The sequence below is a fragment of the Phyllobates terribilis genome, unplaced genomic scaffold (assembly GCF_046119375.1).
Source record: "Phyllobates terribilis strain yellow unplaced genomic scaffold, ASM4611937v1 Scaffold_1__5_contigs__length_1240528914, whole genome shotgun sequence".
Taxonomy (NCBI): Eukaryota; Metazoa; Chordata; class Amphibia; order Anura; family Dendrobatidae; genus Phyllobates; species Phyllobates terribilis.
Genome location: NW_027362761.1, coordinates 264,765,575 through 264,779,051, shown reverse-complemented (window position 1 = coordinate 264,779,051; position 13,477 = coordinate 264,765,575). Strand labels below are relative to the sequence as shown.

Genomic DNA, 13,477 nt, shown 5'->3' with positions numbered 1-13,477 from the left:
GTTGGCGGATGCTTTAGTCCAGGTCTGGGAGGAGATCCCACAGGAGACCATCCGCATCAAGAGCATGCCCAGGCGTTGTAGGGAGGTCATACAGGCAAGTGGAGGCCACACACAATACTGAAACTCATTTTGACTTGTTTTAAGGACATTACATCAAAGTTGGATCAGCCTGTAGTGTGTTTTTCCACTTTAATTTTGGGGGTGACTCCAAATCCAGGCCTCCATTTGTCAATAAATTTGATTTCCATTGATGATTTTTGTGTGATTTTGTTGTCAGCACATTCAACTTTGTACAGAACAAAGTATTCAATGAGAATATTTCATTCATTCAGATCTAGGATGTGTTATTTGAGTGTTCCCTTTATTTTTTTGAGCAGTGTATAAAAAGTATACATGAATACTTTACACAGGGTGGCAAATGTGCGTATACACCTATGTCCTCGACCATTGGTCCATGGAAGCATGTGCACCAATCTAATGAGAAATGCTGACATTAAAATCGTTGTCAGCAGCTCATCCCTGTCTACAGTTTCAATATTGAAATAACATGCATGCAAATAATGACACTAACAATCGTTCAGTCAGTGTTAATAGTCGTCGCAAACGAAGCCACACCAGCACTGGTCAAACTACATAATTTTTCTGTGCTCATTTTGGGAAGTACATCTGCCAATATATAGGGACCCTTAGAGGAGTGCATTGATTCCCCCACCCCTTTTCCCAATATTGCTTCTGCATAAGGAAAACCCAAGAATGAAAAAAAGTTAAAAATGTAATCACAAAATTACAACTGGCAAAATAGCTTGTTCTAAGTAACTAAGCACTCAAGTCTGTGAGGGGAAAATTAATTAGCAAAAGAAATCTCCATGCACAATGTCCATTTTTAGAGGGGGGGGGGGGGAAGATTCTGCTGTACTTAAACCATGTGCAGTCCCTATATAATAATGTGGAAGAGGGGCACAAGGGTGCATTTCTGCATTTCTTTATGAGATAGTCTTCAAGGCCACATTTAATGTACAAGAAAAATTGTTAGTTAACCACTGAAAAGCTAAATAAGGTAGAAATACAAAAGGCGTAGGTCAGCAACAGCAGGTTGCCCCCCCTGCACCTACTGTGTATATGTCACTGACTGTACAGAACAGAGTACAAACGTAAAGTTACCGCATAGAAATCCCCTAGTAGTGAGCACATAGAAGCAGAAACCCACACAATACTCACATACAATACCTCAATAACAATTCTGTAGTGATGGTCAGCAGTATGAAGCAAGCTGCATGTGATCCCCATTTCATACAATTTGCAGAAAACTGATGCTTTTGTTGAGTGGAAAAGGTTCAGAGAAAGCAAAACAAAACCACACAAGTTGCCATTTCCAGAGTTTTGCAGCACATCCTTTGCATTTTTAAGCAATTGTGACACTTTACACATAATCCCCACTGTGATCACACATCAGATTATCCAGCGCAATTTGGATTTCCCCATTACCCAATTTTTCTGTCATGAGGACATTTATATGATCCATTATGACACATAACGGTGCTACCATGGTGAAGCAAATGGCGCAAAACATGATTCCCTACATATGGTAGTTTGTCTGGTTTCATAAAAAGCTGGGGACAGCACTGGTGATGATTTAACAAAATACAGTAGCTAAAATTAGGTTTATAAACAAACTTTCTGCCGTTTGCAATAAACCAAATAAGAAATGAAAATCCGTCAACACGCCAAAATGCTGCAGTTTAATAATCATTAACACCTTCAAGACCAGAGTCTTTCGTACACAGAGCACATTTGGCTGAAATGACCTGCTGCAGTAGTAATGTATTGCCAAACATCAGCTTCGGACAGCGTTCCTGAGGATCATTCCTCATGCGCAATGGCCTCAAGTTCTTCTAAATTTTTGGACCACTCTTGACAACCCCAAAATATTAGTGAAGACATTACTGCCTTGCACAAACAAGTAAAAGGATACAATAACAGGAAGTACAGTTCACAAGTTCTAAGTTATAGGACCACTGGGATGTGGCAGAAAGAGGACACTATCAATGGCTGCCACCAGATTGCTGGAGAGGAAGGTGGTCACAATCCCTAGAGTGACTGCAAAAAACATTCAGCAAGCTTTGGTAGCCAGAGGTCCCGAGGTCTCAGTTCGCACAGTAATGTACATACCAAACACTGAAGGTTTCCATGCCTGAACTCCAAGTAGTACACCTCTGCTGACCCAAAAGCATAAGAAAAGTCAGCTCCAATGTGCTCAAAACCATATAATTAAGCCACAGAAGTCCTGTGGCCTTATGAAACCAAACTGGAACTTCTCATGTATTTGGATCAGCAGTATGTCTGGAAGAGGAAGAATGAAGCACACACTGAAAATAATACTCTGCCTACACTGAAGCAAAGTGGTGACTCAGTGATGCCCTGGTACTGCAGCACGTGGAGAAAATCAATTCAGTCAAGTATCAGAAAACCCTGTGAAAAAAAATGTCATGCCTTCTGTGTGGAAGCTGAAAGCTTGGGCGTCATTGGAACATCCAACAGGACAATGATTGCAAGCTTGATTACAAAGCCCCCAAAGTCCATCAAGATTTGGTCTCAGAAGTTTTGGTAGATACTGGAGAGCCTGACATAGCAACCTTATTGAATACCATAGAAAATCTTTGGTGGGATTTGAAGAAGGTGGTTAAAGCACACAAACCTAAGAATATTAGTGAAGTGGGAGGCCATTTGCCATAAGGCATAGGCTCAGATTCCTTAGGAACGCTGCCACAAGCTGGGGCCTGGCTATGCATTACATCTGTAGCAGGACATGACAGCCAAAAGGTGCTCTAAGTACAGAAGGTACTTGTCATGAAGAGGTACATCATTTCTGAGAATGTGGTACTCAGTAAAAGTAGCATTTTGTGTTACATTTGGAGAAACCACTTGACATAATAGTTGTGTTGAGTTATGTTAATTGTTCTTGTTTGGTTTGTTGCAAACAGCAGAAAGCTTTGCTAATTGACAATTTACAATGGGAGGTGAATTATTTTGTGATCACTTAACGACAAAAAAACAATTTTCCAACACAATATCTGTCGCTCCCAACTATCTTTACAGGGCTGCAGCAGTGAAGTCCTATCCACAACACAGCAGCCAATGACAGGGCTTAGTGATGCTGATACAAACGGCACAAGACCACTGAGCCTTTGTGATTGACTGCAGCAGTCTCATGTCAGACAGAACATCACCGACACAGCCTACTAACAACAAAGCTTAGCAGTGAGTCAGTGGAGAAGAGAGGCAGTGATGGACCAGCAGGGGCTTTAGCATATTTTGTTATTTTACTGTGTATTGAGCACAGGACCCAGAATTTTATGAAACCAGACACCTCCTTTGTCCCCTTTCCTGCTCTGTGCTATAACCGTATGATGCTGGTGCTGCAATAGCAATCACAAAGGGTCCCTCTGTCACCACCATTGACGTCCATTGCGTGACGATGGTTTAAACTGATAGCCATTGGCGTATAAAAGCCACTCGGCATCACCTATGCCTAGAAGGTTGGTTGTTCTAGTCAGGAGATCCTGTTGCAGACCTGGAATACTGACCACCTCCTCCTAGCCCCCAAAAAAGGCGGTGATGTGGTCATATTATGTGCATTAGTCCCTAGGTTAAAAAAAAAAAAATGCAAAACCCAAAAAATTTTTTTTATAGAACTCAGAATGATGCAATGATTTCATTTACAGACAAAATAGGTGGCTTTCTTAAGGGGTTAAAACATAAGTAACGACTGTCAATCCATTTGAGTGATCTGTGGCTAACTAAGAGCAATATCCAATGACTACATAGGCTCTGTTCCAGTATGATGGCATTTTCTTGGAAGCCTCCCCTACTGGCCCGTATGTGTGCTGCTGACTGCATGGCACATTCGCACTCAGTAGAGTGCTGACTGACAGGGTCAGGTCCAGCTCGGTCACCTTTCTTTGTAGCCTTATTTGGACTTTTGCCTTCAGGCTAGCTCTTACTGGCTGGTGTACTCTGGCAATATTATCCTTAAATGTATGCTTTACCTCGGAGTTATCAATCACAATACATGCAATTGTAACATTTTCCTATCTTTAGAGACAAATTATGTTCCCAAGTATAATAGAAAAACCTTCCCATCTACAAATTCTGATATCTTTGTCACTTGGGAGTTACTGAAGGAGAGCACTGCTCCACATCAAAAACACACACAATTACATTGCTAATTAGCGACACCCACTTTTCATATTCCTCGCCTCAGGGGTAGTGGACGTTCACTACACTTCTACATTTTCCTGTCCCCATTTGTGACTGGGAATACAGCAAACAGAAAACCTTACGTAACCAAAAATTCTACAGATCCCAAATATCAATTTATAACTCACATAATACTAAAGTCTTTTTGATGCCATTGTACCTGCATTATTTGTAAAGCAGAAGACATTACAGGAATTTGCAAGCTGTTTTTTCTTTAAGAGTCTTCAATGTAGTCCTGGTTGTCGTGTTTGTGGCGGATTTACTGTCGGTGTCCCATTTTAATTGTGTAAAAAAAAAAAAAGACTCATTTATAAAACAGTGGCAGCTTCCAAGTGGAATTAGCCTGAAGAGAGGACCGGTCACTTTTAGCTGCTTCACGGATTTCAAAGCTTGAAGCAGTTAAAAGGAGAAGCTAAAAATAATGAACACATGCACAACAATGTCAAAACGACTTGCTGTGCCCATGTTCTGTCTTTTTACATTCGCTGAGTGTTGTTTTAGGTGGGTTAAAGGAGGAATTTGCCTGAAAAAGACACGTGTACAAGTGACGGTAAACTTCTGCACTGACATCCACAACATAAAGCTGGCTGTGTGCAGACGTTGAGTTTTTGCTGCATTTTTGCTTTGCAGATGTCACAAAACCTGAGTGATTTCCTGACTCCAGCACAGTGAATGAGAATCTTGAGGTCTCATGCACACGTTGCTTAGTTGTGACTTACAGATTTGGTGCAGATGTAAATCTGCAGCATGTCTATTCTTTAAGCGTTTTTTGCTGCAGATTTCACCCATACTAATGAGTGGGGGGAAAAACTGCACCAAAAAAGCAAATAAAAATGCACGTTTTTTGCAGCTGCATTTTTCCTGTTAAGAGATGCAGAAATTGTGCAGAAGTGTCTGCACCAAAAAAGGAATGTGTGCACAAACCCTAAAACCTGCCGCAAATAAGCTACAAAATCTGTAACCATAAATTCTATAGTATTTATTATGCTTTGCTTATATAGCACCATCATAATCTACAGCGCTTTACAGACATTGTCATCACTGTCCCCAATGGGGCTCACAATCTAAATTCCCTATCACTATGTCTTTGGAGTGTGGGAGGAAACCGGAGGACCCTGAGGAAACTTAAGCAACCACAGGGAGAACATACAAACTCCTTGCAGACATTGCCCTTGGTGTAACCCAGCATCCAAGTGCTGCAAAGCAACACTGTTAACCACTGAGCCACCATGCTGCCCGTTTCCCCCCATTAAAATAATAATACTTATACCCCCCTGCGGTGCCAGTGCCATTCCAGCGGTGTAGTTAGTAGCTCTCCCAGGGATCCAGTGACATTGAGACAGAGTGGCTTCACTCTCCTCACCCCCAGACAAAATCAGAAGACCATAGGAAGTGAGAGAACAGCCGCAGCTCTCACTACCCCAGGATGGCAATTACATCAGTAGGTGAGGAGAGTGGATCCAGCGCCAATTGGACATCGGGATATTATGTCCCGCGATCCCCTCAAACAGAAGGGGGTGTCCGAGCAGTGAACAACGACTAACAATCTTTAAGCCCATAATAACACACTGTAAATATAAATTTGATCTTTAAAGGGATTGGCCACTTTTATCACAGACTGCACAGCGCTTTTGTCTGTATAATGGCAGCAGATGGAGGATCATGTGACCAGACCTATCCATCATCCTGCTCTATTTGTAAAACACCTGACATGGGACAGCTGCTTTTCTATTGGAGGAGGCTGAGAGACAGGAAGGGGCACATGCTCCTTCATCCACAGGTCTTATATGGACTGAAGTGTTGTTCGCTTTGTGAGGAAAGCTACACTACAAGAAAGTGGTCAACCCCTTTAAGGCTTTCTACTTTTCCACTCCTAAATCATCCAGTAATCCAGAACAAATGATAGGTTGGCATCACGTGCATTCCTGTACGGTTATTATATAACATTTCTAAATGTAAAGTTGCAGATAAAATTAGAATATAATGCAAATCCACTTAAGGATCCTGATCCAATACTACAACTCTACTGAAATGCCGTATTTGGATGAACGGTGACAAGGATATTGTGCGGCACACTACTGGACTTACTGAGTAATCTGAAGCTTGTCTAGCAGTCAGATATAGCCTCTCCAAAATAGCTCCCTGAGGTTTTACTAAATTTGGCAAAGGAATAGTACAGTAACAAAGGTCTGATCTGATCCTTGAAGGACAGATAGGCGAGTAGTTACAAGTATGTAAGGTGGCAATGTGAGAATTCAATGAAAACCCATTTTTCAACTCTTTTGATATGTTATGACAAACTTTCCCCTGGAACAGTTGTGTATAAAGTTATATAAAAGTGATGGCGATAGCTCTTTTCCGTGTAAAGTATATACAGATGACCTCTTCAGTGATCTTTTTGTTAAGAGAATAATAGTGGACAATCATAGATGGAAAAGCTATGTATCACGTCAATGCACCTTAACGAAGAATGAAAGAAACTTTACTGTCAAGCATAGGGTTACATTAGCCCAACAGACGGTAGAACCATGTTTTTTTAATCTCTGAAAAACCGACATGTATACAGAAAAAAAAAAAGTATTGAGACTATTGTATTCCATACAATGGTATCCAACAAAAATTGTACAAGTTAAGGGTATATTTTATATCACAACCAGGCTTTATGGGTGACCGGCATCCATGCAATGCAAAAGTGGCAAATAGCCGAAGTTTTGAATAGGATGTGAACGAAGCCTTCCCAATGTCTCACCTCTATGTAAACAATATGGCCACATGCAGATATGCATACACAGAAGCTCATACTTCTGGTCACAGTGTACACATAGGCATAATGTGAAAAGGAATTACTAGATTCCTTGATAGGGCATTGATCCAGGGAACTAGTCTGATTGCCGTATGTGGAGTCAGGAAGGAATTTTTTTTCCCCAATGTGGAGCTTAGTGTTGCCACGGGGTTTTTTTTTGCCTTCCTCTGGATCAACATGTTAGACTATGGGTTGAACTAGATGGACTTAGTCTTCCTTCAATCTTAAAAACTATGTTACTATGTTTCTGTTCAGGTATGGAACATTCCAGTTTATTATGAAGCAATACTGTAGAGCTACATAAACATAGATGATCCGCATCACTAGCGGATTCATGGTTAGGATTACTGGCTAAAGGTATAAAACCATAAAATACTTATAGTGCACGGTAGCCCATATGTGGAGTGCAAGACCGGCCAGCTGTCCAGCACAAGAGACAAGCATTGTCTTTTTTAGGAATTCTTCCTTGGCTTGTTCAGCTGTCTCCTCACCCACTCCTCACAAATTCCAACCTATTTCTGTCACTTCCCAGATATGAAGACATTGCTAATCACTTAACACATGCTGCCATAAGAAACCAATTTAAAGCCATTAAGAGCCATGTTTCTGCTGTGCAAGTAAAGATATAAATGATAAGCCAAAGTATGTGTGTGTGCCTGAAACTATGAGGCAGACGAAACGTCCAGCACATATACATTAATAATGAAAGTCTGCTTTAAGGTATTGTCGAAGAAAAATTAAAAAAAGAGGTCTCGGTGAGGCGCAGTTCCAGATCTAGTGATCCCACCATCTGTTAATAAATAAACATAGCACCAAACATGTAACAGTTTAAGTCGGGGACATTATATATATATATATATATATATATATATATATATATATATATATATATATATATATATATATATATATATATATATATATATATATATATATATAATTTTTATATTTGTGTATGACATACCTGAGAAAGTACGCCTTTCAAGTACGAAATGTATGGTGTACTAGTTCAGCTAATTCAGACGCTTGTATCAAAAGGGTCTTTTTATGGTTTCTCATTGCATTAGGTGTCCCACACTAAAGTTTTGTCCATAAACATATACACATGTTTGGAACCTAATGGATCTGGAACAGCGCCTGCAGCAAGAACTCTTTTTCCTTCGATTATTTTCTACTGGGCCAGACTTCCCACGGTGCCAAGGAGGGTCGGAGGGCAGCAGCTAATCTGATAATTTGCTTTAGAAAGTTGTGCACAACATATCCATGTGAGCGCAGTTCCCTCTGCCGTCTAAATACCCTACAGAAGGTAATACACAGGAGGTGTCGTCTCTCTTTATAGATAGCTTGTTAAGGTATTTTCCACACAAGACAGAAAAACCCACCTCAAAGTTGCAAAATAAGAATTCACAGCAGATATTTCGATCTTCATTGTAGAAAATAACAGCAATCAACTCACTGCTGATATTAAAAGTCACACTGCAGGTTAATTCCATACAGAAAACTTAGCGCAGCATGTGGATGAGAGTATGCACGCCAACAGATGTTACACAATGTGCACATACACGAGTAATTATTCACACACCTGAGGTCAGAGTGGAGAGCGCAGGGTGGGAATGGAGCATGCACAAACAACAACGGTGCATGTTCTGACAGGCAGCCCCTGCACCAGTCTGATGTGGACATGTACTGTACATGATGCTGCAGAGATCACTGGGACTCCCACAGAATATCCCCATAGAATACAGCAGTGGCTGTACATGAGCCGCTGCTCTATTAAACCTCTGTGTGTCTGGAAGAGATAGGCGAGTACAATATTTGACTATTACAGATAGTTCTATAGTGAATGAATGGAGTCGTGATGCACATGCGTGGGAAACGCCCACGTCACCAATAAATCAATGGCCAAGACTCAAAAAGAGGTTAATCATTACTACACAGCTTTTACATGCCCTATAGATCTTCTTGAAGCTTAAATTATAATACAGACTGTAGATATAATGCAGATTTTGCTAAAGCTTCACCACAGTCATAATACCCACAGAAAAAGGGTTAAGAGGGAAGGGGGTTCAGGATGCAATTTGAAGAAAATAAGGCTGGTCATACTGTATTTACTGTGCCTGCCATGAAAAAGACACTAGTGCGTTTGTCAGCAAATGCATAGACACCCATTCACCTGTCACAGTCCTTTTTTGGCGTTCAACAAATTCTCATTCTGGACAATATAAAATCCGGCCAGGATGTGGTTTTCCCACAGTGAAAATATGCTTTACAAAAACCAGCAGCAGGATGAATCCACTATGAAGGAAAATCTGCTAAATCAAATCTCACACGGAGTAGGTACTGTGTGCGGTCTGTCACACCGACACATGAGTAAGTATGTCAGTGCCAGTGGTAAATTATCTAGCATGCTCAAAACATTTCTTACAATGACAGTACTAAATTAAACATATAGTGAACCACCATCACATAATATAGCTACTGTACAGGTCTCACATCTAATGGACTAGGTATATACTAAAAAGGCAGCTATATAACATTTTCTGATCAACAGTCAGGAATATTACATGAATGCACAGTTTATAAAATAAACTATCGCAAAGAGCCAATCCTTATCTCAGAGTCTAAAAATCATATCCATTAATGGGCAGGGAGGTTGGAACGGATTCTCAGAAGTGTGCCCCTTCATTTATTTCACATAGCTGTGTAGATTAACCCTCTTCAGCTGTTCTCCAGGAATATGTCACTGTCACTCAGCCTTCTAGGCCAAGAGACGTGTGGTTCTAGGGACTTGCAGCTGACAACTATCCATTTATGGCTACACAGGGCAATGTGACAAGACCCTCCCATACACATAGTAACGCTGAGGGTATCATGGGCTGTCCCCTTTTGAGAACCAAATATGGGAAGGCATATGGGGGACTCCCAAAGCATTCCTAAACTAGGGAAGGTAACTACAAAGAGAAAAAAAAGGAGGGAGGGTGGAAATGAATATATAAAGCCTTTGCTTCTACAGTTACGAGTGGCAGCAGCAGCATTCGGCATCCGACCTCCCTGTGATCGTGTAGAAAGCTTCCTGCACTTACAACCATGTGTGACGACGAAGAGACCACTGCCTTGGTCTGTGACAACGGCTCCGGCTTAGTGAAGGCTGGATTTGCAGGAGATGATGCACCCAGAGCCGTATTCCCATCCATTGTGGGCCGCCCACGCCACCAAGGTGTCATGGTAGGCATGGGACAGAAAGACTCCTACGTAGGTGATGAAGCCCAAAGCAAGAGAGGTATCCTTACTCTGAAATACCCCATTGAACATGGCATCATTACTAACTGGGATGACATGGAGAAAATTTGGCATCACACCTTCTACAATGAGCTGCGTGTCGCCCCTGAAGAACACCCCACCCTGCTTACAGAAGCTCCACTCAACCCAAAGGCTAACAGGGAGAAGATGACACAAATCATGTTTGAGACCTTCAATGTTCCTGCCATGTATGTTGCCATCCAGGCTGTATTGTCCCTCTACGCTTCTGGTCGTACCACTGGCATTGTCCTGGACTCTGGAGATGGTGTCACACACAACGTTCCCATCTATGAAGGATATGCATTGCCTCATGCCATCATGCGTCTTGACCTGGCTGGGCGTGACCTCACCGACTACCTTATGAAGATTCTCACTGAACGTGGCTATTCTTTTGTCACAACAGCTGAGAGAGAAATTGTCCGTGACATAAAGGAAAAGCTGTGTTATGTGGCTTTGGACTTTGAAAATGAGATGGCCACAGCAGCATCTTCATCTTCCCTGGAAAAGAGCTATGAACTGCCCGACGGTCAAGTCATCACCATTGGCAATGAACGTTTCCGCTGCCCAGAAACCCTTTTCCAACCTTCCTTCATTGGTATGGAGTCTGCTGGTATTCATGAGACCACCTACAACAGCATTATGAAGTGCGACATTGATATTCGCAAAGACCTGTATGCCAACAACGTCCTTTCAGGTGGCACCACCATGTACCCAGGTATTGCTGACCGTATGCAGAAGGAAATCACTGCTCTAGCCCCAAGCACCATGAAGATTAAGATCATTGCCCCACCTGAGCGCAAATACTCTGTATGGATCGGAGGCTCCATCCTGGCCTCTTTGTCTACCTTCCAGCAGATGTGGATCAGCAAGCAAGAATATGATGAAGCAGGACCATCCATTGTCCACCGCAAATGCTTCTAAGCATGCATTGTTGGGGTGCAACAATCAAGAGACATTAAGCAATGAACTGTATTGTATTAGAGACTTAAGTCAGGTGTATCTCTTGTCATTGACTAGATGCTCATCCTACAGACTCTCATCCCTACTATCACGTACGACAAGGGTGATATGATATTTATATTGATGTATTTGGGATAATGCTCATTCCAACACTTGTACAATCGAAAACCACCATTCATGTCAAACTGCTGCTATACTGCCAAATTAAAGAACGTCATGAAACTGAATCTTTTATTCTTGCATATTTAAAATTATGAACTGCAAAGAAAAAAAATATATTTATATTAAATATAATATATTATATTAAATATATAAATATATTTAATATATATGTATTACACACACATATATATAAATATTCACTAGTCAAAAGTTACTAGATCTACATTTTAATATTGCTAACAATACTAGTAATGATGTTAAAAATACTATTGCTAATAAAATATTTTCAACAAAAAAAAATGACCCTCTCTCCCTGAACGGCCAAATAAGCCACACAAATGCATCAACTATATACAAGTATGAAATAGCTTCATACAGGTGATAGAAATGTGCAAATATCAAAGTATCACAAAGCACATAATACCATAAAAAATGACATTACATAATACTATAAGGTTGCTTTGTCCATCACAGACATTTTTTCTGCGGTTCACCTTTGACCTATCATGATCATACTGGTGTTTAATACTACATTAAAAATGTTGTACACAAAATCATAACGCAATTAGCAAATTAGTGGGTGGAAGGGGGGGGGGGGAGGTATTGCTTGTGTTAACCTTCGGCATATTGATTGGAAAAAAACATAATATATCAAAGAGCAAAACAGACGTAATAAGCTAAAAGCATCACAAGATAACACTAGCTGGCCGCACCCCCCAGGCATGGACTTGGAATTTCAATAAGGCATGAAAGAGTCATCTGTGAAGGGCACAAATAGGCTGTTACAAGACTTCTTGTCACTTACAGACTTGTGCAGCAATGGATTATGCTACATTAAACCTGACAACCAAGTATTGCTTGTTACATTGCTATGTAAAAATATGTGCATGCTACGCAATCACATACACAACCAATAAGGTATACACGGGGGAAAGCGGCATTCATACACCCATTAAGGGGACTGCATTTGTCAATTCAGTACAGAGCTCAAAAGAAATTTCATACATGAGGCCATTCTTAGAGTCCTTACGTGAATGAGTTCACCAGATAAGAAACATGAGCTTGCAGTGTTTTGTCATTGCCTAAAAAAAAAATATATATCTTTTAAATGTTCAAAAATTACCCAAAAAATTGAACCATACTAGGTTACTTTTTGCTAAATATTTGACAGGTGATGATTACATTGTTGCTTTCAGCAAATTAAAATTGCATATGTAGATAAAACGGTGAACACCATTTTTAGGAGCGATCACAGCTCTGAAGCTATTCACACATGTAATTTCCTGTGTGGCTGCTTGTAACAGATTTACTTTTTTTTCCAATGTCCAACATGGTCCATGCAATCCCTTGGCATCATACATTTTTAAGAGGGAGTGCACACGTTAAGTATTTGGTGCAAAAATTTGTGCACTGGCAAGTAAAGAAAAACATAGCAAACGTGTTTTTTTGCTGTGTTTTTTAGGCTGTGTGCCCACAATGCGTTTTTTAAGCGTTTCCGCAGCGGCAAAAGCGCTGCAGAAACGCTTTAAAAATGCATGGTACAAGGCCTGCCATGTTCCCCAATGATAATCCGCATGTGCTGTGCAAATTTCCGCTGCGGATTATCATTGCGGGAAAAAACACAGCACTACCAATTATTTTGCGGAAGCGCTGCGTTTTCGCCGCCATTGACTTGCCTTCTGCATGGATTTATATAGTGTGACCAAGTTGACAAGCACTTTCCAAGTGATGCTAAAATCGCTTGGAAAGCGCTTGTCAACCCGCATGCGGAAATCCATGTGAAGAACGCTTCACATCCGCTTGTCCCTGGCAGGAAAAAAGCATGTACAATCCGCATGTACAATCCGCATGTACAATCCGCATGTACAATCCGCATGCGTTTTTTCTGCCAGGGGAGATGCAGAAACGCTCAGGAAAAATCCAGAGCATTTCTGCATCATGGGCACATAGCTTGCGTTTTTGGGTGCCGATTCTTCCCCACTCATTAGTAGGGGA

At 41.0% G+C, this 13,477-nt stretch overlaps 2 protein-coding genes across 2 annotated transcripts in view; one reads left to right on the top strand and one right to left on the bottom strand.

Annotated features, from left to right (window-relative positions):
- MED13L (mediator complex subunit 13L) overlaps window positions 1-13,477 on the bottom strand; it is a 156,414-nt gene that overhangs the window by 87,904 nt on the left and 55,033 nt on the right. The window lies entirely within an intron of this gene.
- LOC141257480 (actin, alpha cardiac muscle 1) lies at window positions 10,052-11,547 on the top strand. The gene has a single exon (XM_073672050.1). The coding sequence runs from the start codon at window positions 10,148-10,150 to the stop codon at window positions 11,279-11,281; it is 1,134 nt and encodes a 377-aa protein (XP_073528151.1). The 5' UTR covers window positions 10,052-10,147; the 3' UTR covers window positions 11,282-11,547.

Bases quoted from the DNA above. Each gene is read 5' to 3' on its own strand.
- LOC141257480 (XM_073672050.1), top strand. From the start codon at position 10,148: ATGTGTGACGACGAAGAGACCACTGCCTTGGTCTGTGACAACGGCTCC.